General features: G+C 45.7%; 1 protein-coding gene across 1 annotated transcript; it reads right to left on the bottom strand.

Moving 5' to 3' along the window:
- Positions 1–9,446: 9,446 nt before the first annotated feature.
- On the bottom strand, positions 9,447–12,735 carry CHP2 (calcineurin like EF-hand protein 2). The gene is made up of 7 exons (XM_045871844.2): positions 12,438–12,735; positions 11,980–12,052; positions 11,779–11,859; positions 11,564–11,694; positions 11,320–11,381; positions 10,442–10,564; positions 9,447–10,250 (listed from the first exon to the last, which is right to left on the bottom strand). Exons 1-7 carry the CDS (start codon positions 12,502–12,504, stop codon positions 10,197–10,199), a joined length of 591 nt encoding a protein of 196 aa, XP_045727800.1. The 5' UTR covers positions 12,505–12,735; the 3' UTR covers positions 9,447–10,196.
- Between the last annotated feature and the right edge of the window lie 12,962 nt (positions 12,736–25,697).

Raw genomic sequence — 25,697 nt, 5'->3', positions numbered from 1 at the left:
GGTACGGGGCGGGGGATTCACTCCTGCTCTCAGGGGGATAGAGGAGGCTCAGGGTATCCTTCTGGCACTCTTTGTTTCTTAAATAACTTTAATTCAAAATAATTAATATGCCCAAGTGGCATATTTGGGGGCAGGCTGCCCTGAACCTCATCGATATCAAACTAGTATACACTGAAGTATAATTAGGAGAATTCATATATAAAACTGGAAGAAAATCAAGGAAAATGTTTAATTAAAACACCTATGTGATTGGAAACCAACAATTTCACAATAGATAGAATGGCTTAACGATTAAGGGCAAGAACCATGGATTTCACCACTTACTAGCTACATGACCTTGAGAATAGAACTTCACATCCATAACGTGGGTTTAATAAAAATACCTAACTCATAGGTTTAGTGTAAGGATTAAACGACATGATGCTTTTGGAGGGCTTAGTCCAATAAGAAGTAGCCGTAACTATTATGCTTTTATAGTTACAATTTAGTAAAAAAAAAAGTATAACATTTCAAATGGTGTAGTTTAGAGCAATGCTATTAGAAAACTTTGGTCATCACTTAAAGAGAAATTTTAAGCGGTACCTGGGTGGCTCAGTCTTTAAGCGTCCGGCTCTTGATTTCAGCTCAGGTCATGCATGATCTCAGGGTCATGAAATCGAGCCCCACATCCAGCTCCCTGCTCAGCAGAGAGTCTGCTTGTCCCTCTTCCTCTTCTCCTCCCCCTGCTCTCCCAAATAAATAAATAAATAAATAAATAAATAAATAAATAAATAAATCTTTTTAAAAAAGAGAGATCACTCTAAAACAATACAAAAATACTTAGACTTCATAAATTGTGGGAAACTATTTAAGAGTTTAAAGGAGAGGAGTTGACCCAATGAGACTCATTTTGTTTTAAAAGTTTAACCTCTTAGAACATTTGTCTTTATATGTTTATATAGATTTTCACACATAGGGTCATGCTGTACATATTGTCTTTCAACGACAAGTGTTCTCTACATCATTTTAAGCAGATAAATACCATCTTGTTTTATGAACGTATTATATTACTTTTAACCAATCCCATTGTGGTGGCTTCATTCTGCTTCCACTTAGCTAAGCTGGGACTCCATTTGTAAGAATTCCTTTCCCTCGTTGGCCATGAGCAAAATGGGTGCAAGCTTTGGCAACTGGAAGTGAAGAGACAGCCATTTGGACGCTCTGAAGGTGTATAGTTCCATTGCCAGTTGCCCTGCAGCGGCCCCAGCCACTGTGGGTGTCCTTTGGCTCCTCCAAATCCTGGGTCACGTGCCTGTGATGGGTGTCAGCTTCTCCTGCCAGTTACCCACATTATCAAGGTTGGAAACGGTAACACATGCAGGTTCCAGTTTGTCCTTGAAGGTTCCATGTTGTCCTCATGAGCTCCCGTTCATCTTTGCATCTTCCCACATCATGTGTATCTTTCCTTCCCAACTGCTGACCCTGCTGACTTCACACCCAACACCAGATTCAGAAAAGCCACCACCTTGCCCACTGGTTACCTTCCCACTGATTCCCTGCTCCCACAATAAATCTCTTATTCCATGTCACCCTTGGTGGTTCTGCTTCTCTGATCAAACGGTAACTGAACTCTGACCCACTCACTGGGCTCTCTGGGAAGCAAACACCAAGATGGGGTTAGGAGCACAGAGGTTTACTGGGAGTACCTGGGAGCATAAAATGGTGAGGAAGCACTGGCCAGAGGGAACTCCAGACTGCGCTCCATCTGGCAGAGCCCAGTGGGCAGTTCTGGAGCAAGACTTCCCGCTAAAGGACTCCCACAAATGAGCTAAATTCGCCTGGCTAGAATCTGTCAACTCCAGCAATCTATGCAGTTGAAGGTCAAGTTCCTTCTTTAAAGGAGACCCCTATGCTGCACCCCAGAGCTGTAACCACCTACACAGTTACACAGTTGGTTGACTCGGGTTTTTCCCTTTGTTATAAATAATACTTAGGTGGACAATCCGGTAGGTCAGTCTTATTGCACATTCAAATTATCTACTTAGGATAAATTCCTAGAAATGAGAGTTCATATCAGAGAATATGGCCATTTTTAAGGCTTTTAATTTATAAAACCAAATCTGATCCTTAGAAGAATCATGGTTTCAATTAGAATTTAATCAGCATTGAAGCTGGACATCTTTACATGCTTTTGGATATTTCTTTTTAAAAATTTCTTGTTCATATCCTTGCCTCTATGATGTTCATCTTTTTCTAATGGATTTGAAAGAGTTTTATATGTAAAAGATTTTAACCCTTTGTCTGATATACATGAGGCAAATAATTCTCCAGTTTGTCCTTTGTCTTTACATTTTTCTTCTTTTTCTTTAGAGATTTATTTATTTGAGAGAGAGAGAGAGAGAGAGCACGCGGGCGCTTGTGTTTGTGAGCAGGGGGAGGGGCAGAGGGAGAGGGAGAAAGAATCCTCCAGTGGACTCCCTGCTGAGCGCAGAGCCTGATCCAGCTAGATTCCAGGATTCTGAGATCATGATGAGCCGAAATCAGGAGTTGGAGGCTTAACAGACTGAGCCACCCAGGTACCCCTGTCTTTACATTTTTCGGTGTTGCTTTGGAGATACAGAAATTTTAAATTTCTATATAATTAACACTATTAATATTTTCCTTGGCGATTATTCTTAGAAAAAGCCTTGGATATCTCAAGATTATATTAATATTCATTTATGTCTTTTTTTCTAAGCCATTTATTATTTCATTTTACAATTTGATTTGGGAGGCTAATATACAAACATGTAATATGATATACTGTACTGGGTGTGTGTGTTTGTGTATATTTGTACTTTTTTTAAGATTTATTTATTTAGTTTAGACAGAGAACACAGTGGGGAGGGGCCGAGGGAGAGGGTGGGAGAGTCTCAAGCAGACCCTGGGCTGAGCACAGAACCCAAGGAGGGGTTCGATCTCATGACCCCAGATCACAGAGATCACGCCTGAGCCAAAACCAAGAGTCAGAGGCTTAACAGACTGTGCCACCCAGGTGCCCTGTAGTTTCCTTTTTTTTTTTTTTTTTTGTCCCATTGATATTTCTGTAACAGTATCCCAACTGTTTTGATTATTTTGGTTTTATGATAAATATTAACTATTTAACCTATATGCTTCACATGGAACCTATATGTTTAACATATAATTTAAATAGCATATGTTAACATATGAAACCAAAATAATGAAAACATAGTTATGTTAGTTAACTATTAAATATAACTAATAGTTAACTAACATAGGGCGCCTGGGTGGCTCAGTTGGTTAAGCGACTGCCTTCGGCTCAGGTCATGATCCTGGAGTCCCGGGATCGAGTCCCGCATCGGGCTCCCTGCTCGGCAGGGAGTCTGCTTCTCCCTCTGCCCCTCCCTCTCATGTGTTCTCTCTCTTTCATTCTCTCTCTCAAATAAATAAATAAAATCTTTAAAAAAAAATAGTTTAACATAACTACGTTTTCATTATTTTGATTTCATGATAAATATTAATGAATATACAACTACTTAACTATGTTTTACTAATTTTTTTTAAGATTGATTGATTGATTTGACAGAGAGAGAGAGAGAGAGCGCGTGAGGGAACACAAGCAGGGGGAGTGGGAGAGGGAGAAGCAGGCTCCCCACCCCACCCCAGCAGGCAGCCCGGGCTCGATCCCCGGACCCTGGGATCATGACGCAAGCCGAAGAAAGACGCCCAACGCCTGAGCCACCCAGGCGCCCCTGTTTTACTAATTTGCCTTTCAGGGCAGTGCACCCGGGGGTCCCGCGGCTGTGTGTCTTGCTTCCGCAGCGTTTGGACGGAACAGACCCCACGACACCCCTTCTACCAGCCCCCGACCACCCTCCAACCCTTTTTCCAGTCGCAACGTCCGGAGCCAAGTTGTGAGCCAGCCTCTGCCTCCCGGACCAGCCAACACCCCACTCTGAGCCGCGAGCTCCCGGATTCCTAGCATCAGGACACCGAGGCGGAGGCCGCCTCCCCCGCCCGGCCCGCACGCACCTGCGGGCCTCCTACACCTACCTCCCCTGGGCTTCCGTTCCCTCGGCGGCAGCGAGCACGTGGCTCTGCAGGGCCCGGGCCCCCTTCCTCCCGAGTGGGTGAGGAGCAGCCCAGGCGCCTCCTGAAGATGCAAAGCCTGCGCGGTGGCCTCGCCCTCTTTCTCCCCGCGCGCAGACGCCCAGCAAGCTGCGAAGGTTCTGGAGAAGACTCGGGAGCAGGTGCGTTTGGCCCTGCGAGCGCCGGGTTCTGCCCACGCACGCTCCCACCCAGCTCTGTGACTCAAGCACCCTCCAGCACGACTGGAGGCCCCTGAAGGCCAGCAGGCTTTGAGGGGCCCCTCTGGCACCACCCCCCAACACACACACACACACACACACGCACACACACACACACACACACACTAGGCGCCTTTCAATGAACCTGGAGCCCTCTCCCCAGCCGTGGACCAAATGGAAACAAAGATTTTTGCAGGAAAAAAAAAAATCATTTCATGATAAATGTGAATTGCTGAAGGGTGAGGCCCATCTTAAAATTTAGGGTTTTTTTCTTTTTCAAGTATTTATTTAAATTCCAGTTAGTTAACATACAGTGTAATATTAGTTTCAGGTGTAGAATTTACTAATTCATCACTTCCATACAACACCCAGTGCTCATCCCAAGTTCTCTCCTTAATCCCCATCACCCTTTTAACCCATCCTGTCGCCCACCTCCCCAAATTCCTTTTTCAAAAGGTCTAGTTCCCTTCCCTGGAAGATTATGCATCTGCGTGGCAAGTAAAAGGTGGCCTTAAATTTTTTAATACTTCTCTGCTCCAGAGAGGGAGTCCGTATTCCCTCCACTTGTAGGCTCTATGACTGCTTTGTCCTGACACGTTTTGGCAGAAGTAATGTGCCAATGTCAGGCCCGGGCTTTCCCATGTTTGTCTCTCGGGACGCTGTCTGTGGGAGCCCCCAACAGTCAGGGCAGAAGTCTTCACATTGCTAGCTGGAGAACCCAGCCTTCCAGGTATCCCTACCAAGGTCCCAGACCTTGGAGTAAAGTCAAATCAGACCCTACAGACCGTCTGCCTGCTGTATACCACAGAAGAGGCTCAATCCACACCACAGGCAGCAAAAGAATTGCCCAGCTGAACCCTGGCCCATTCCCTGACCCACAAAATCACTGGTTCTAATAAAATGGTGGTTCCTTTAAGCTGCTAAGTTTAGGGTGATTTGCTGACACAGCAACAGATGACCAGGGTATCATGTGATAGGCAGTAGCTCCAGGTGAAAGGAGTAAACTTTCCCTCCCCATCAACCTCAGGTTGGGACGTGACTTGCTTTGGCCAGTGGTATCCAAGTAGACAAGTCATATGGCAGGTGCATGCCAAAACCTATCCGCGTTTCCTGCAGCAATTTTGCTTTGCATTCTGCCATGAGAATGGCATGTCCCTGACAGGGCTGCCCCTTGCGTCTGGGTTCTGCAGCATGTAGCCATGTGGAGCAGATGTCTGACAACATATAACATAGGCACCAAATAAACTCTTGCTGTTACAAGCCATCCAGGGCCTGTTCACTCCCGCAGTCACACTTAGAATCTGATACACTGCATAGCTGTTTTTTCTCTCCCCTTTTATCAGTATTAGGAAAACCCATTTCCCATGACGGAATCTGAAAACGTCAGATACTCATTTGTTCAGCCTCCCTCACAGCTAGAGGTGTTCTTGTTCTGACCAGTGACAAGTGATGGGTAGTCAGTGATGGGAGTATACTTCTGGAAAAGATTGTCCTCAATGACCAGGAGAGGGATATGAAAGGAGTTACCTTTAGCTGCCTTGGCCATCCACTCAGACACCTGTTCTTGACACTGTTCCCATAAGGATGTGATGGCTACAGCCACAGCAGCCATCTTGTAAACATGAGGCAACAAACTGGAGAAGTAAAAGCCAATATACTGAGGAATGAAAGGATAAAAGATCTTTGATCCTTGATAAAATCGTTGAACCCCTCAACAATCTAGGACTGTCAACCACCAAAAACATCTTATAATGTGAGAGAATTGTCTTAGTTGTTTAAGCCACTGTTAGTTGGGAATTCTGTTATTTGTAGCCCCCAAAACCCAACTCGTATATAGATTTTTGTTGGTTTTGTAACTGCATTCTGATTTTCCTTTAGGAGATCAACAGACTACAACACACACACACACACACACACACACACACACACACACACGCTGCATTTGGTCCAGATGAGATTGCACTCTCCAGTTCCTGGGGTGAGCACATGACCAGGTCTGGCGAATCAGAGTGGACCATCCACCTGGCTATAGTGAGTAAGCTGAAGATCTCTTCTGGGACATTGGGCCGAACTGTCAGGGAAGAGAGGCTCTCACTTCATTGGGATTGCTGCTTAGGAATTAAAGCAACACTGAGGAGAGCAGAGTTGAGAAAGGAAAGACTAATTTCTGATGGTATTATTGAGCTTTTGAGACTCTCCTTTGTCTGGTCTATCTACCTTTGGACTTTTCTTTCAGTTATGTGAACCAATAAATTCCTATTCTTTCATAAACCGGTTAACAATGGGAAGAATCCTGACTGATACAGACCAGAGTCCTAGTTTACATACGGGGCCAAAGGGCCTCAGCTGAAGTAAAGCAGGGTTTGGAGGGGAGGGTGCTGGGGAGGGCGGCAAGCTATGGAAGGACAAGATGTGACAACTCCACGAGGTGGCTGCTCGCGTCTGTCTCACAGATAACAGAGGCACTGAAGAGCAAAGCGACTTACCCAAGGTCGTACAGTGAGTAATTAATTAGAAGGGCGCAGATTTAATCGCAGACCTAATAAAACTCCAAAACTCAAGCCTTTCCTGCTGAGCCACACTGATTTGCAGGGTAGGTCTTTAACCAGAAACCAAGCCCGTATATTGCCTCTCAGCCATCAAGAGAGTTTTATTGGTGTTGGCTGGGTGGGGCTGAGGACAACCCAGAGTTTCCTTGTATTTGAGAGTCATGTTCAAGATTCTTTTCTTAACTGTCTTCCTGATCAGTTAAGAAGAGGCAATGGTAGCCATAATTAGATCTATCCAACATGACTACCTAGGTCCTTCTACTTGCTTCCCTTCCCAGCGCTCCCTACACACCGTCTCCCGTTCAGTCACCTTGGTGAGGAAAGGAGCTCCCTCAGGAACTCCCATCTTTTCTTCAGGATATGTAGATGGTACATGGGTCTGGAAAATTCCAGGTCAGCTAAACCCCTTCAAAGTATCCCTGGTGGCATCAGCTGGGACAGGTCCAGTGCCTGCCCCACACCCCTCAAGTGAGGATCCCAAGCACAAGCCTAGAGCTGCCTCCAGCCTTCCCAGAGGACTCTGCCAGCAGAAAGCTATTGCTCATAACATCTCCAGCTCTATAATGAATCATCCATCATAACGCCCTGCTACTTTTCCCTGGACTTGACCTTGTGAGTTGACTCCATTTCCATGGCCAATCTCTTACCAAACCCAATCTGACCAGCAGCCAGCCTGAGGACCAGGGTATCTAGCTCACTGTTGGCTGCCTTGAATCTGTCCCGGCAGGAGGCAAGCTCTTCCCAGGATTTCTTGGTCATGGTGCCCTTCAGCGGGGGGGTTCCCACAGTGTAGGGAACACACAACTCATGTACACAGGATGATGTCTGGTAGTAACCTTTCAGCTTTATTTTTCTTTTTTAAAGATTTTATTTATTTATTTGAGAGAGAGAGAATGAGAGAGAGCACATGAGAGGGGCTGGGTCAGAGGGAGAAGCAGGCTCCCTGCCGAGCAGGGAGCCCGACGTGGGACTCGATCCAGGGACTCCAGGATCATGACCTGAGCCGAAGGCAGTCACTTAACCAACTGAGCCACCCAGGCGCCCTGTTGGAGAACTTCTTATGGAGAGCTGTCACTAGGGTCTGGCCAGAAGCTTTCAGTAAGTGTTTCTAAAAGTCTGGTCCTTCAGCCTCCAACATCAGAATCATGTACTAAAAATATAGATTTCCTTGTAGACTCAGGAGCTCTCAAATGGGGCCAAAGAGTCTGAATTTTTTTTAAGTAATCTCTATGCTCAACATGGGGCTTGAACTCATGATCTTGAGATCAAGAGTCACATGCTCTACCAAGAGAGGCAACCAGGTATCCCCCCTTTTTTTAATTTGAGGTCTAAACTTTATTCAGATATAAAATACCATCAGGAAACATGTCAGTCACAGAAAGACAAATATTGCATGATTCCTCTTATGTGAAGCATCTAAAAGAGTCAAGTGCATAGAAGTAGATAATAGAACGGTCTTTGGCAAGAGGGGGGCGATAAGGGAAGCTGTTGTTCAATGGGGATAAAGGTACAGTTATCCAAGATGAGTAAGTTCCAGAGATCTTCTTTACAGCACTGTGCCTATAGTTAACAATTTGGTGTTGTACACTTAAAAATGTGTTAAGCCAGGGGCGCCTGGGTGGCTCAGTGGGTTAGGCATCTGCCCTCAGCTCAGGTTGTGATCTCGGGGTCCTGGAATCAAGCCCCGCATTGGGCTCCCTGCTCAGCGGGGAGTCTACTTCTCCCTCTCCCTTTGCCCCTCCCCCTTCTTGTTCTCTCTCTCTCTCTCTCTCAAATAAATAAAATCCTTAAAAAAATTTGTTAAGCCAGTAGATCTCATGTTAAGTGTTCTAAACACACACACACACACACACACACACAAGTACCAGAGTGATACAAGGAAATTTTTGGAGATGATGGATGTTTATTACTTGATCATGGCGACGGTAACATGAATGTATACCTATGTCCAAACTCATCACATTGTATACATCAATTATGTGCAGTTCTTTGCACACCAATTACGATACAATAAAGCTGGGGTAAAATGGAAGCCACCAACACGTACAGGAATGGTGAATGCTGAGCAGGTGCTGTGCTGCTAAATGTTTAACAACAGGCTCTCCTAAGCAGAAAAGCCCCGGTCTATTGCATTTGCCAATGTCCTTGGTGTAAATATCCCCGCCACAGCCAACCCAAGCTACCAACGTAACATCACTGAAAGCACAGACGGAAGCCAGAAGCATGCTTGCCTCCCATGTGTTGACATAAGAGAGCTCCAGCTCAGCGCTGGTAGGAGAGAATGGGCAGGGCACCAACAGCATCTCCCATAGGCACAGCGAGAGCATTTTGCTGTAGACATAAGATCTCACAATTTTATGTGACTTTTACCCTCTATTCTGTGATATAGCAATGTTTGAACATCTTACCGTGAAAAAAATGGAATTATTCTCCAAGTCTTTGAATAATGTCATGTCCTGGGAAAGTATGTCTTGTTTATTACTTTTATATCATCTGTGCCCCCACCTGCCCACCCCCATCCCCCTGGTGTGCACCCACAGAATCGGTGAAAACCCATTTAAAAAGTCAGACTTCAAGAACTCTTCCCCCCTCCCCACCCCCCCGCAGTTGGGTCAACCTAACAGTAATGGATATCTCTTGTTTTGCCCAACTGGCATCATTCCCCTTTTTTCTGATAATGACACCTCATTTTCCTGTAAACAGCTACTCCTTACCCCACCCTGAGTGCTCAGGCTTTAGCAGTTAGCACATGACACAGGCTGGGTCAGTTAGAGCACTCCATTCCCTTGGAGCTAGGGACAAGAACCCACTCAGGCCAATGACACCCTTAGCTCAGAATTACTGAAAAAGGAAATCCCTTCCCACTGGATTACTAGGCTAGTAGGATGGAAGCCTGCAGCTTCTGGTGGCCATCCTCCACCGTGGGGAAAGAGCCCTCCTGAGAATAAAGCCGACACAAAAGAAAGCCGATTGAGAAATGAATCACTGAGTCCTGATAGCATTGTGTGAGCACTTTGAATCTAACTGTGCCTGAGGACACTTCCAGACTTTTCCAGCATTCTAAAGACACTTTCAAACTTTTTAATTACATGAGCCCATAAAATCTCTCTTTTACTCAAGGCACTATAAGTTGGGTTTTCAGTCTCTGGCAACCGGAAGATTGCTGGCTGATTGACAAATCTGAGATCAAATGAGCTAGACTTTATTTAGTACACACCCTTCTGGCTTTCTCTCCTTGGTCCTAAACAGAGTTTAGCATAGACACAAAAATACAGTTTATGGGGGCCCTGCCCCTTGGGGGGCTGAAGATAAATCCCAGGCTGAACTGGTCTGTGTAAGCTAGTCAAAGGCACAAAGGGGGTCACTTCAGGATCCGGATGCTCATTTTCTGCTCGATGTTCATCTTCTCTAAGGACTGGTGGGGGGAGATGGGAGGTAGTCAAGAGTTCAGTCCTCTAGGCTTCCAACCACCTCTCCCATCCCCAAAACCCCACCTTTCCTTGGCAACCCGGATCCTTCTGCCCACCTCCTTCCAACTTCCTTTCCCATGTCCATCTGTCCTAGGGACTCGTGATGTCAACTCCCCAGGCCCCAAGGCATTCTGACCTTGGTGAACTCCAGGAAGGACACGGCCCCATCCCCATCTTCGTCCGCTTCCTGCACCGTGCGGTCCGCGATGCTCTCCAACTGCTCTTCTGTCACCTGCACCCCAACCATCAGCCGGAGGACCTGGGAGGCGTGGAAGGGGACAGCCATAAAGAGGAGGTACTAGCCCCATCCCCCAAATCTTGCCCACATCATCCCAAATGGTATTACCCATTTTGTAATCTCTCCCTCATCCATTTTTTTTCACTCTCCACCATATTCCCCCGATAATTTCCCCCACTACTTCTCCATTCAAACCCCCATCTGTCTCTCTTCACACTCACCTCAACAATATGCCCAAACTCATTACCCAACCCCAAATCTTATAACCCAACCTCCCTCCATCCTCCACCCCACCCCCCACCTCATCCCCCCACTATTCCCTATTCCACCCACCCCCACTTCATCATATCTATTGCAGAGTTTCTGAATCTCAGCACTCTTGACATTTGGGGCCAGGTAACTCCTTGTGGGAGGAAAGGGGGCTATCCTGTGTATTGAAAGATGTTTAGCAACATTTTTGACTTCTACCCACCAGATGCTGGTAGTGCTGCCCCCTCCCCCAGCTGTGAAAACCAAAAATGTCTCTAGATATCGCCAGTGGCATTCAGGAGGCAAAATCACCCCCAGTTAAGAAGTTAAGATCTAATTCCAACCTCACACCCAACTCTTCCCCCTTCCATTTCCCAACTAAACCCCACCCAGGCGGGAGTCCCGCTTAATACCCCAGTGGTCTGCACCCTCATTGGCCAGTCATCCATCCCATCTCCCCCACAACCTTTCCCTTCAACCACCCACACTTCACACATCACATCTCTTGTCCTTGGCGTTTTTCTAACCTGTAGCATCTCATGCCTGGAGATCTTTCCATCTCGATCCAGGTCATAGAGCTGAAATGCGACTGGAAGAGAATAGAGGGGGAAGGGAAGGTGGGTCTTCTCTGGTTCTCTTCCAGCAGAAGGTCACCCTGGAGGTGTGAGGGAGGTCATCTAGAGGCTCCCGAAGAGAGGGAGGTGCCTGGAGCCTCTTCCTGGTGCAGTATATCTAGGGTCTCAGTTGGGGAGGGGGTCCCCACAAACTCACACCGAAGTTTGTTCATTCTGCTGTTGAGGGGTTCAGGTTCCTTGGGGTCTCGCATGCCTGGGTCCTCATCATCCACAGGTCGAAAATGAGCCAGGACTCTGACAAAGCCTGGGAAATCCACTCGCAGGTTCCTGCGGGGAAGGGGCAGAGGCAGTGGTCACCCTCTGCCTCTGTGCCTAACTCTCCCCCAAGCCCCAACCCCCGGGGGGCCTCACCCGTCAGGGAAGAAGCTGTCTATAATGCGCTCTCCCAGGGGGTTCACGGCCAGCGCCCCAATCTCCTGCAGATCCATGCGGCTGTCAGGTCAAAGTTCAAAAGGGGGTAGGTAGGGCAAAGACGGGAGACGGAGGGTTAGTTAAAGAGGGGAATGGGCCCAGAGACACAGGTGGCAGGTCCTGAAGCCAGCGCCCCCTCACCTCAGGTAGCCCTTCTTGTTCCTGTCCAGTGCCCGAAACCGGTGGTAGAGGCGGAGCAGACTGGCCTGCGAGACTGCGGGACGGAAGGCGGAAGGGTGACACGGCCGCGGGCACGGGGGACGCGCGGCGGGACCCTCCCCTGGCGACCCCGGGCTGCGGGCGGGGGACAGGAGCCCGCTGGAGGGGACGCCGGCCGGGGACCTGGGGCCCGCGCGGCGGGGCTGCAGGGGGCGTGACAACGCGCTCCCGCGGGAGGGACCGAGCCACCAGTGGCAGCCCCCTCCCCCCTCCCGCCCCACCCCGCCCTGCCGGGCTCGAGGACACCTGGCTGCCCGGCTCCACCGGACCTGGACGCCGGGAGCCCGCGTTCCCGCTCCCCCCACGCGGGGCGCTCACTGGAGCCAGCCCCGCTCCGGACCCCCCGCGTCCCCGGGTCCGAGCCCCCGCGCCCCGCTCACAGCCCGTCTCCCGCCGGATGCTGTCCCCGTCGGGAATGCGCGCGGCGTGGGAGCCGCGGGAGCCCATGGCTGCACCGGCTGAGTCGCCCGGCCCCGCGTGCTCGCCTCCCACCCACGACCCGGGCGAACAGAGAACAATGCCCAGGGTGGCGGGGTCAGAGGGGCGGCGCGAACAACGGGGCGTTTCATCCCGAGATGGTGAGGTCGCCTGCGCCCCGCCTGCGCCCCGCCTGCCCCACGCCCGCCCGCCCTGCGTTCTCACGCCGCGGGACAACCGACCCACTTCCCCGCACCCCCGGCGGGGTCCCCGCTCCCGGCCCCCCGTGAGTAAGACTGGGGTCCTGACCTTATCGTCCAGAGACGGAATCCACATCCTTCTGGGAAGGGGGCCGGGTGATGGGCAGGGGAGCTGGACCCCTTGGTCCCAATCCCCGAATGGCCCAGCCTGGGGCCCCTTCCTCAGGCAGGAGGGTGCAGAAGGAGAAGCATTGAAGGACACCCCTAAGAAGGGTGGAGTGGGGAGGGTCGTGAGCGGTAGAGGGGAGGCTGGGTTGAGTGGAGGGATCACTGGATTTGGAAAGACGTGGATTGGAATCCCAGCTATGCGATTAACCCTGGACAAGTCGGTATGACTTGGCTTCATCTCGTTTCGTCCACGTAGTGTAATTGTTGGGGTTTAATTGAGTCAGTGCTTAAAAATCAGGAGATTTAACGAGAAATCCAGTGCCCAGCTTCTGAGAAATCGACAGTGCAGACGCCACCAGACCCCTGTTCGTGCCTGGCACACCTGGTTGTACCTGGGGAACAGGTGTCACGTGTAAATAGGGAATTGCCGCCTGTCCAGTGGCCCCAGTCCCCACCCAGCTCAGGTCCCTTCCTTATGTACCCAGTGGGGCCTCTGGTAGGAGCTCCAGGTTGGAAGGCCTTGGACCTCTGGCCAACCCTCAAGCACCGTGGGAACCCACAGTCTGAGGGGAGTTACAAACATCACTGTGACCAAGCTTAATATAATAATAATGGCAACAACAAGGGCTCTCACTTCGCACTCACCATGCACCAAGCACTTTGTGAAACACAATGTACATGATTAGCTCACACTCCTCAAAGCCGCCTGCTTCTGCCTTTTACATGGTGGAGGCTGCCAAGGGGGTGGTTGTGAACTACTGAGAAGCACATATCCTCAGTGGGAGACATATCCCCCAAGGGGGCAAAAAATCCTATTCTTATGTATAAAACACAGTGCATAAATAGCATATAGTATATCTGTAGTATTAAAATTTCATAGTATTAAAATTCCATGATTAGGAAAAACAGTCTAAAAACACTCCTTAAGTGAGGGCCATGATGAGGAAAGTGTGGTGAGACTCAGTTGTAAAGGAACAGGCACCACAGGTGTCCAGTTTTAAATCTATCATTATCCCTTCTTCCCCCATCATAATCACACATTCACACAAATTTCCTAGGGGGGAAAATATATAAGCCATTTATTACAGGAGTACAAGTGCGTAGACACCCTGGAGAAAGGAAAGCTGGAAAAACGGTGGATCTTCAGTCGAAGCCTCCATGCAGAGGCTTGGATCAGATCAGCCTTGAAAATATTGATCTAAGAAGTGCTTACTTCTCTTTCAGATACCCCAAGGACTGAACAAGGGCCATAAGGAAAGCTTGATTCCCTTTCAGATGCCCCCCAAGGACTGAAGAGTGCAGGAAACCACGCTGCTCCCTAATGAAGCCGAGCAACCACTCCTATCTGCAGCTGTGAGTCAGGCTATGAGTGTATTTTGGGTTAGGTTCTGAACCCCAGGAGGGCTAAGAGTCCCTCGGATCAAGCAACAATCACCTCAGGCCAGTTGGGGATGATGATCTTGGAAAGAGCCACTCCAGCCTTAATCTCTGAGTCAGCACTACACCGAAGTAAATTAGGCCAGAGAGTAATTAACAACTCCCATCCACACACCATCATCACAAGCCTAGACGAAAACACTGTGCTAAAACCCATTCCTGCCGTATGCACACAAGTAGGGTTTGTTCATTTTTTTAAGATTTTATTTATTTATTTGACAGAAAGAGAGAGCACAGGCAGGGGGGCAGGAGAGGGAGAAGCAGGCTCCCCACCCCAGGACCCCGGGATCATGACCTGAGCCAAAGGCAGACGTTTAACTAACTGAGCCACCCAGGAACCCGAAAAAAGGGTGTAAATCAACTTCACAATATACCCGGTCACATCTTTTTGGGTCATTTAAATGAGAGATGCTGGGCGCCTGGGTGGCTCAGTTGGTTAAGCGACTGCCTTCGGCTCAGGTCATGATCCTGGAGTCCCTGGATCGAGTCCCGCATCGGGCTCCCTGCTTGGCAGGGAGCCTGCTTCTGCCTCTGACCCTCCCCCCTCTCATGTGCTCTCTCTCTCTCTCATTCTCTCTGTCTCAAATAAATAAATAAATAAAATTTTAAATGAGAGATGCTTTGAGGAGAATTTCATCTACTTTGGGGAGAGTCCATCTGGCCTGGATTCAGGCTGAACATTTGTTTTTTTGTTTGTTTGTTTGCTGGTAAGCCACATAAAAGTTGCTAGCCATTTTTGATGAGGCAATACTGAAATTCAAATGGAAAAATGCAGATGTAAGAGTAGTCAGGGGACACCTAGCTGGCTCAGTCAGTGGAGTATGCAAATCTTGATCTAGGGGTTGTGAGTTCAAGCCCCACTGTGGGTGTAGAGATTACTTAAAAAAAAAACAAAAAAAACTTAAAAAAAAAAGAGTAGTCGGGAAAATATAGAACTCTTACAACTCAATAAGAAAAAGACAACCCAATTTTTTTTAAATGAGCAAAAGAACTTGAATATGCATTTTTCTCCAAAGAAGATATACAAATGGCCAATAAGCCCATAAAAAGTTGCTCACCGGGGCGCCTGGGTGGCTCAGATGGTTAAGCGTCTGCCTTCGGCTCAGGTCATGATCTCAGGGGCCTGGGATCGAGTCCTGCATCGGGCTCCCTGCTCCTTGGGAGCCTGCTTCTCCCTCTGCCTCTCTCTCTCTCTCTCTGTCTCTCATGAATAAATAAATAAAAAATTTAAAAAAAAAAAGTTGCTCACCATCATTAGTCATCAGAGAAATACAAATGAAACTACAATGAGATAATCACTTCACACTCACACTCACTAGACTGGTTAGAATTAAAACAAAAACAAAACCCAACAAAACAAAACAAAACCAAAAACCCTAAAACAGGAAATAACAAGTCTTGGCCAGGATGCGGAGAAATTGGAACTCTTGTGCATTGCTGGTAGAAATGCAGAATGGTGCAGCTGCTGTGGGAAACGATTTGGAGTTTTCTCAGTAAGTTAAACAGAATTACCATATGAGTAATTCCACTGCTAAGACATACACTAAAGAATTGAAAACATACATTCACCACAAACACTTGAACATGAGAATGTTCATAGAGGTATTATTCGCAGTAGCTACCAGACAGAAACAACCCAAATGTCCACTGATGAATGGATAAACAAAATGAGGTGTGGCCATGAGATGGAATATTATTCAGCCATAAAAAAGGAATAAAGTACTAATGCATGCCACAACATGGATGAACCTTGAAAAGATTACGCTAAGTAAAATGAACCAGTCACAAAAGACTGCACATTCTATAATCTCATTTATTATGAAACACCAAGAATAGGAAAATCTATAGAGACAGAAAGTAGATTAATGGCTGCTTAGGGTGGGAGGAGCCAGGGAATAAGGGAATTAAGCTAAAGGGTATGAGGTTTATTTTTGAGATGATGAAAATGTTTTAAAATTGACTGCGATGATGGTTGCACTCTGAATATACTAAATCTGTTGCACTGGATGCTTTAAAAGGAATTGCACGCTGTGTGAGTTATATCTCAATAAAGCTGTTTAGAAAAAAAAAGAATGTCCAGGAAATCTCTGGAAAGTAAAAGTAATGAGGGCAAATTAGCGCTAACAGATTTTTATTTTATTTTTGTTTTAAAGATTTTATTTATTTATTTGAGACAGAGAGAATGAGAGACAGAGAGCACGAGAGGGAGGAGGGTCAGAGGGAGAAGCAGACTCCCCGCTGAGCAGGGAGCCCAATGCAGGACTCGATCCCAGGACTCCAGGATCATGACCTGAGCCGAAGGCAGTCGCTTAACCAACTGAGCCACCCAGGCGCCCCTAACAGATTTTTAAATAGACTATAAAGTATAATAACCCATGCGGTAATAATGCAGGAGTAGACAGATAGATAAAAAACAGATAGGAAAGTGAGAAATAGACCCAAATACATATGTGAAGTGCACATGTGATATAAGTAGCATTTGAAATCAGTGGGGGAAATGTGGATTACTTAATAAATGTCATTTGGGACATCTCTCTTTTAGGGGGAAGATAAAGCTGTACCCTTACCTCCTTACACCAAAATTAACTCCAGATAGAAGGAAAGTTTAAATGCAAAATGTAATTGTACAAAACTCAAAGAAGTCTCAGATAGATTTTGTCATAATCTTGAACTGGAGAAGGTCTTTTTAAACATGAAACTAAACCCAAAAACTATAGAGAAAAGATTGGCAAACAAACTGGGGAAAACATTCACAGTCTATATCGAAGATAAAAGATAATTTCCTTTAAAAAGTTTTTTTAGATTTTGTTTTGGATTTTTTTTTTTTTTTTAATAAATGTGTAGTCCAAGCCCAGAGCACACACTCCTCACTCTCAGTGTAACCACCAGGGAGAAGGGCAAAAGAGAATTTCCTTTAGAATACAAAGATCTCTTTAAAAAAAAAAAAAAAGGAAAACAAAACAAAAACCCCACCTTTTATTCGTTAGGAAAAAAAACCCAGTAAGATGTGAAATAAAAATGGTAAAGAAGTCTACAAAGATGCCTCAACATCACAAAATTTAAAAGTACAAATTAAAACAGGAGTTTTTTGGGTATCTGGGTGGCTCGGTTGGGCAGCTGCCTTCGGCTCAGGTCATGATCCCAGGACTTTGGGATTGAGCCCCGCATTGGGCTCCCTGCTCATCAGGAAGCCTGCTTCTCCCTCTGCCACTTCCCCTGCTTGTGCTCTCTGTGTTAAATAAATAAAATATTTTATAAAACATAAAATAAAATGGGAGGTTTTTTTTAAAAAAGATTTATTTATTTATTTGAGAGAGAGAGGCGCAGGAGGGGCAGAGGAGAGGGCAGAAGCAGCCTTCCCCACTGAGCAGGGTATATTGTCTAGAGTATCTCGAAGCCAATGGACAGCAGTGGGGACAATTGGCTTTCACCCATCCATCCCAAGCCATCATTCTAGTAGACCTATAGGACAAGCTCGTCCATCCGGGGAGGGAATCTCAGAAGTAAAGCCAAACTATTCCCCACACACACTCTGTTCCTCCTATTCATTCATGTGAGGAATAATTACTGAGCAGGCATGGGCTGCATGAGGGGGTCAGAGCCCTGAACAAAACTAACATGGTCCCAGCCGCGTGCATTTTCACTCCGTATTATGCCACCCATGGTCATCCAGATTGTGGCAGGTCCTTGTAACTCACAGTTTTGGCTTGACCAGTATTCACGGTGTGACTGCCGCACAATTCACTCTCCCACAGATGGGCATCCAGATTTCGGTTCTTGTGAACGATGCTGATGCGAACATCCCTGTCCATGTTCAGGAGTTTTTCTTGGGTAGAAGGCATTTTTCTTGGTGAAGAAGGACAAAAGTCGCTCCGTCACAGAATATGTGAATACTTAACCCCAGGAGATAAAGGCAAACTGGGTTCTATAGACTATGTTGCCTACACTCTTGCATATAGTTTTACACTTCTGTCACCAATGTATAAGTGTCCCATATATTTGTAATCCAAATGCTCAGGATTTGTTGAATGACATTAAATAATTAAGGAAAAGGAGTATTCGTGTCAGGATCAGAGGAATCTCATGGAAATATAGAGTAGGCAGCTCCCTAGGCGCCCGGCTCCCTCTGGGGGCAGATCAGTTTCCATCCCTGCTTTCCCCTTTCAGGGTCTCCCTCTCTCCCTCTGCAGGTCAGCATCCTCTAAAAGGCGCCCAGTGCCTGTCCACTCCATAATTTGGAACTGCCCTTGACTTTGGGTTCCACAGCATTGACTCTGGCCCCAATTCCACAGTTATCTCGCAGTTCTAATGCTTCCTCCCAAACTCTCCTTCCATTAACTCAGATTTTAAGAAGAATAGCTCTACTTGGCTTAGCTGGGGTCAGGTATCCCTGCCCAGTCCACTCTGAGGTCAAGGAGTCTTGGTCACTTTGAGGCAAATGTGACTCCCTAGGTCCACACTTTTTGCAGGGGTTCTGAGGGCTATTCCAAAGGAAGAACTACAGGTGAGACATGCATCCCCAAAGCATTTTCCACGCCTACCTTTGCTCTCCTTCAACTAGAGGCCACAGCAGATATACATGGCCAGCTGGCCTCATGCAAATAAGCTAGCAGTTCCTCCTGTGCACTGGAGGGCATGAGGCAAAGGATTTAGCATACTGTCTCATCCAACCATGTAATTCTTACCTGGTAAGAGTTAAGGCGAACAGGCACTCTTACCCGGGACAATAGACGGCTCTTAGGCAGGAAATTGAGTTCCTAAGTCAACATGTAATTCAAAAAGCAAGTGCAGGGTAAGTTACCCATTACCATGAAACACAGTATTGATTTTGTGTCTACAAACTTGTATGGGAACCCATACATCTAACTGAATAATATTTCTCAGATAATGAGATAGTGGAGGAAAAAAACCACCGTAAACCTTTTGATGGATAATCTTCCTCATCTCGTGACAACACAATTTAAACTATTATTTTTCCTCTTTTCTGCATATATAATTGGATTCAAATAAGTAAACACACGTTTGATTCAAGCAGTGGGCCAAAATCGAAACACTCACAAACATCTCCATTCTCTTGGAAAACTCAAGAAAACTATATAAGCCAGGCAGCTGGTATGTTTCATGCCTTGAGATTCTATGTAATGAAGTTATGAAACCATCACGATTAGCAAGACATTTAAAAACTAAGCATCCAGGGGTGCCTGGGTGTCTCAGTCTGTTAAGCATCTGCCTTCAGCTCAGGTCATGATCCAGGGGTCCTGGGATCAAGCCCTGCATTGGGCTCCCTGCTCAGTGGGGAGCCTGCTTCTCCCTCTCCCTACCCCCTCCCCTGCTCATGCTCTCTCTCACTATCTCTCTCAAGTAAATAAATAAAATCTTAAAAAAAAAACAAACAGCTAGGCATCCAATCTAACTGTAGTCTTATGAAGACAAATGCAACTTAAAACTATACTCAGATACCATTTTTCATTTTTGAGATTGGAAAAATGCCAAAAGTTGGTTAAACACTATTGAGACTATAGAGATATAGGTATATTCATCCATTGCAAGAGGATGTGTTAATTGGCATACCCCTGTAGAGGTCACATGGGCACTATCAAAATTATAAATGTGTATACCCTGATCCCCAATTCAACTTCTAAGAATTCACTTTACAAATACACTTGCACACTTGTAAAATGGCATGGACGCAAGGTTATTTGATGTAGCAGCATTTTTTTTCCAGCAAAAAAAAGTGGAAACCACCCAAGTGTCCATCAGGTTAAACAAAATCCTGAAATGTGAAACACAATGGAGCTGTAAAAAAACAAAAACAAAAACAAAAAAAACCCCACTTCTTACAAACTGATATGGAGAGATCTCCAAGATATATCAAATGGAAAAAGCAAAGTACAATACAGTGTGTATCATTGTGAATGAATGTACTATGTTTTCCATAATAAGTTGGGAGAATGAAAATATATATGTACATATGTATTCATAGTTGCATAAATAAACCTTGACGATACCTAAGAAACCAATAAAGATGGGAGGGCACAGTGCAACTTAGGTAGATGGGTCACAGTAGGTGAAGGGGGACTTTCCACTTTATTCTTCTCATCTGATTAGGTTTTCAATGATGTGAATGCATTCCCTATTCAAAAATCGAGTTACAAAAACTGTTTAGTTCAATGTAGAAGGAAATAAATCTAGCATCCAGAACCTAAGGTCAAATCTTTGCAATCTGAGAGCAAAAAGTATTTTTTTTTTTTTTAAGATTTTATTTACTTGACAGAGAGACGCAGCGAGAGAGGGAACACAAGCGGGAGATGTGGGAGAGGGAGAAGCAGGCTTCCCGCTGAGCAGGGAGCCTGATGTGGGGCTCGATCCCAGGACCCTGGGATCATGACCTGAGCCGAAGGCAGACGCTTAACGACTGAGCCACCCAGGCACCCCAAAAAGTATTTTATACCATTAAATAAACAAAATCTGATTTTAAAAGTGTATTTTGGGGCACCTGGGTGGCTCAGCTGGTTGAGCATCTGACTCTTGATTTTGGCTCAGGTCGTGGTCTCAGGATTGTGAAACCAAGCCCCACATTGGGCTCCCAGCTGGGTGTGGAGCCTGCTTAAGATCATCTCTCCCCCTCTCTGTCTCTGGCCCTCCTCGTCTCTCCCTCTCTGTAAAAACACAAACAAACGAATAAATAAATAAATAAATGTGTATTTCATCCCTAATGCTTTTCATCCACGACTATCTATGTATCAAAATAATTATGCTGAGTGAAAGAAGCCAGACTCTCCTCGCCCCCCCAAAAGTACATCCTGTCTGATGCCATTTATATAAAACTCCACAAACAGCAAACTAATCTACAGTGACAGAAAGCAGATCGGTGGTTGCTGGGAGGGGGGGCAGGAAGTGTGGGAAGAAGCAATTACAAAGGGACACCAGGAAGCTTTTGTGTATGAAGGCTATGTTTGCTGTCTTGATTGCCTGATGGTTTTATGGGCGTATACATAGGTCAAAACATATTAAATTGTGCACTTTTAATATGTGCAGCTCATGGTTGATCACACCTCAGTAAAGCTTTTTTTTTAACAAAGCGTTTTGTAAATTTAATGTCACCATTTCCTCTATTTTTAATTTCAATTTTGTTATATTTTATAACATATATATCTATAATTTAGAACAGGAATTATGTATGTAATTTATCAATAATTTTACATATACTTGAGGGTGTATGTTTGAGAACCTTCTGGCTGAGAGAGGTGGGTAATCTGGAGTGCATGGGAACGACTGGTTGAAGCCAGGGGCAAGCCCCACACATCTGACCGCTGCACTCTACTGCCCCCTGCTGTAAGTAGGTGTGTAGCCACCTTTACGCTCGCGCTCAGGATTTTAATGATGAAGAATGACTCCAGGGGCAAAGGACTTGTATCAGAGATCTACCTGGAAACAAACTCTTCTAAACCACATGCGCACACGCACACTCACACACACATGCATACACATATGCATTCACACACATATTACACACATGCACACGCACACAGGTATACATCTACCACACACACACAGATGTGCACACACACCCATGTGCATACTCACATGCATTTACACACATGCACACATGCACAGCAGGAAGCAATTCCAGATCTTTTCACCACCACACAGCCTCAAGGGAGAGCCGAGGAGCAATTCAGAGCCATGAATGAGAAAAAACAAAAGCAAAATGATGAAGCCAAAGCTGCAACCTCAAAACCTTTTCACTGGGAGGATGTGGATGCCAAGGGGTCTTGGACTCCCCTCCTGGCTAGCATTCCCCTTCATCCTTTCTCACAGTAACTCAAAGACTTAAAGCTAAACCTCTCCTCAACCCCCGGACACGAAAAGTTAACTCTAAGAACTGTCCTGTCCATAGTCCAAGAACGACTTCCCAGTGAGCTGTGAGAGAAGCTCATGCTCAGGTGAGGACTTGACAGGTGCCTCTTCACTGTTGTTTCCAAGTACTTCCAAGATGTGTGAGCCCATTGCTTCCACCTAGGTTTTGATTTGGGAGGAAATTAAGTTTTCTTTTACAATGTGCTTGTATTTTACAAAGAAACAAAACAAAACAGCTATGTATGAGACCCATTACACTTTGACTGGAAGAGCACAGATCCATAGGTCTGCTTCTCTGCTTGTTTTTAACGTTTTACAGAAGTATAATCAGCCACGTGATTATACTGGTAAATTTTCAACAACCGGCTCTCCAAATGTAGTTCTGAAGTGCACATTGGTTGATATTTTTATTTGTATTAACAACAAGGAAGTGAAAAGTAACACAGCAAAGACGTATTTTCGAACTGCCCTGTTCTTCAATGACTTGAACAAAGTCTTTGCTAAACCAGATAAGAGGTTTCCAAAACCAGAAGAATATTTCCCTGATTTCTTTCATGGCATTCCCAGACACAAAGCACTTTTATTTATTTATTTTTTAAAGTAGGCTCCATGCCCAGCGGGCTTGAACTTATGACCTGAGATCAAGACCTGAGTTGAGATCAAGAGTCAGATGCTTAACCTACTGAGCCCCCAGGCACCCCATAAAGCACTTTTAAATTTCATCCGCATCATTAACATTTTCTGCACTTTCTTAAATCTAGGCAGTCAACCAAACAATAAATCAAGCCCGGCTTTGCAGCATCTGCTGACTTCTGTGGTGTAAATTCTCCCACTACCGCTGGTTTCAAGCTGCGAATGTAATGTCGCCCAGCATGCAGCCAGAATGCAATGCGATCATTCTATAGTTTTTCCACCACGCAGATAGCATGGATGTGAATCATTTCAAGAGCAGAGAGGACAGTAAAATAATTAGGAAGTGATGCGTTTTGAGTATTAATTACATTCGTTTTAAACATAATATATATATATATATTTTAAAGGTTTTTTTTAAAAGATTTTATTTATTTATTTGAGAGAGAGAGCACATGAGAGGGGGGATGGTCAGAGGGAGAAGCAGACTCCCCGCCGAGCAGGGAGCCCGATGCGGGACTCGATCCAGGGACTCCAGGATCATGACCTGAGCTGAAGGCAGTCGCTCAACCAACTGAGCCACCCAGGCGCCCTAAACATAATATATTTAATTGTAGGTTTATATAATTTTATTTTTGACGATTGTTGTGATTAACTGACAGCTCACAAAATTATGGAAAATATAACAGTCGGCTCTCACGAACCGACTCAGGCACACCAGTGAAACGTACACGAAGACGTGCCATACAATCAGCACGCACATCAGATCCCCTCAAGCAGACCGCGAGCCTCCTCGCTGTCACTAGCCTCCTCTCCTCTGCCCGGTTGGTGGGTAACCAATCCGCTGACTTCAACAACACGGACTAGCGTACCTGCTTTTGCATGGGACATAAGTGAAATCATAAACCTGCAGTTTGAAGTCCCACCGCTAGAGGCCTCTCGTGAAGCAAAGACAAGGCTCCTCCCAAACCCAGTCCCTCCGCTGTAAGGAGGCTGTGTGTTACTCACGACCCAAGGTGGGAGGAGATAGAGAAATAACTGAGTACTCGGTCTGAGCGTGGGTGAGTCTCCGGAGGAGATCGGGGACCACAAGTTTCCCGGGGGAGATCTGGGGACCACGTTTGGGCAGAGGAATCCCAGCTAGGTATTTGACCTCAAACCCCAGTGTGGTCTGCCGTTGAGCTAGCTGGGCAATGAGCAATGAGGACTGCTTCTGCCCGGCTCATAACAGGCCCGGCTGCCCCAGTGCCTCGTTTATCTAGACAAGGTGAACCCCTTGAAGAACACGTCGCGGGAAGAATAGAGGAAAGAAGGCCTAACACAGAGGTTAAGTTCTGGGACTCGGGGGTCAAGCAGAACTAGCTTTGAAATCGCTGCCTCTTACTAGCTTTGAAAACTTGGGCAAATTGCTTAACTTCTCTGAGACTTAGTTTGCTCGTCTATAGAATAGGAACAATAAAACTCTCCTTGCAAGTTGGTTAATGGATTAAGTAAGATTATATATGGGAAGCAAGAAGTCATATATATTTTTAACGGTGATTATTGTTATACTCAGAGGATGAAAAGAGGACTTCTATTTTGTTTGTGAAGGCATCCCATTGAGCTGAATTCTTACAGACAGAACTGACAGGGTATGAAACAGGGAGATCAACACAGCTCTGTATAATATATAAACAGGTGCTTTGTTTGGGCAATGACTTACAGGCACACCAATACACACACCCCCCTCATATGTACATTGACTTTTTCATAAAGAGAATAGACAATTTTTTTGGAGCAGCTTTTAATTTTTTTGCCACTTTTACCTCTTTGTTAGTATAATATATCCCTGTTGGCATATCATAGAATCTTTGTCTGCAAACCAATTTTATTTGCATTCTATAATTTTATCCATGTTTGTATAAAATAATTTACACATAAGGGCACCTGGGGGCCCACTCGGTTAAGCATCTGCCTTCAGCTCAGGTCATGGTCTCGGGGTCCTGGGATCGAGCCCCACATGGGGCTCCCTGCTCAGAGGGAAGTCTGCTTCTCCTTCTCCCTCTGCCCTTTCCCCTGCTTGTACTCGCTCTATCACTCTTACTCTCTGTCAAATAAATTAATTTAACTTAACTAAATAATTTACACATATTTACATACGCATAGTTTTACAAAAATAGGTTCCTATCATGCTCTTTTCTGCATCTTGCTCTTCTTTTTTTCTTTTTTTAAAGATTTTATTTATTTATTCGACAGAGAGAGAGATAGCGAGAGCAGGAACACAGCAGGGAGAGTGGGAGAGCGAGAAGCAGGCTTCCTGCCGAGCAGGGAACCCGATGCGGGACGCGATCCAGGGACTCCAGGATCATGACCTGAGCCGAGGGCAGTCGCTTAACCAACTGAGCCACCCAGGCGCCCTGCATCTTGCTATTCTTAATACAACATAAAAATCTTCCTGAATTAACGAATCTACTCTATTATTTTTAGTGGCCATGTAATACTCTGAAGAGCAAATGTTCAGTAAGTAGGTCAGCTGTTTCTCAGTTGAAGAGTACTTGCTTTGTTTCTCCTTGTTTGCACAAAGAACAATGCTGTGGTAAGCACCCTTATACCTCCACCATTAGAAACCTTTAAAAAAATATTTTTAATATGTTTTTTAATATAAAATCTTTTATTGTTATGGGAAAGATACCCAAGCGTGAGTTTTCCAGGTCAAGGGATTTATGCGGTTTTTATTCTAAATAAATTATTTCCAGATTGCATTCACAAAAGTCTGTAACAATTTCCATTTCCAGCTGCCCCATATGAGAGTATGCTTGTCCCCAGATCCCTGGCAGCAGAGGCTTAGCCTTCTTATTTTTTCTTTGTTTAGACTTTTTTACTTCTTTTGATTATAGACATTTTCAAACATCTTGAAAGCAAATAAAATAGTATCATGAGCCCCCAGAT

Source organism: Mirounga angustirostris, unplaced genomic scaffold (genome assembly GCF_029215605.1).
Source record: "Mirounga angustirostris isolate CCGP_5_RB_7025 unplaced genomic scaffold, mMirAng1.0.hap1 SCAF_5, whole genome shotgun sequence".
Classification (NCBI taxonomy): Eukaryota; Metazoa; Chordata; class Mammalia; order Carnivora; family Phocidae; genus Mirounga; species Mirounga angustirostris.
This window is presented reverse-complemented; position numbering and strand designations above follow the sequence as displayed.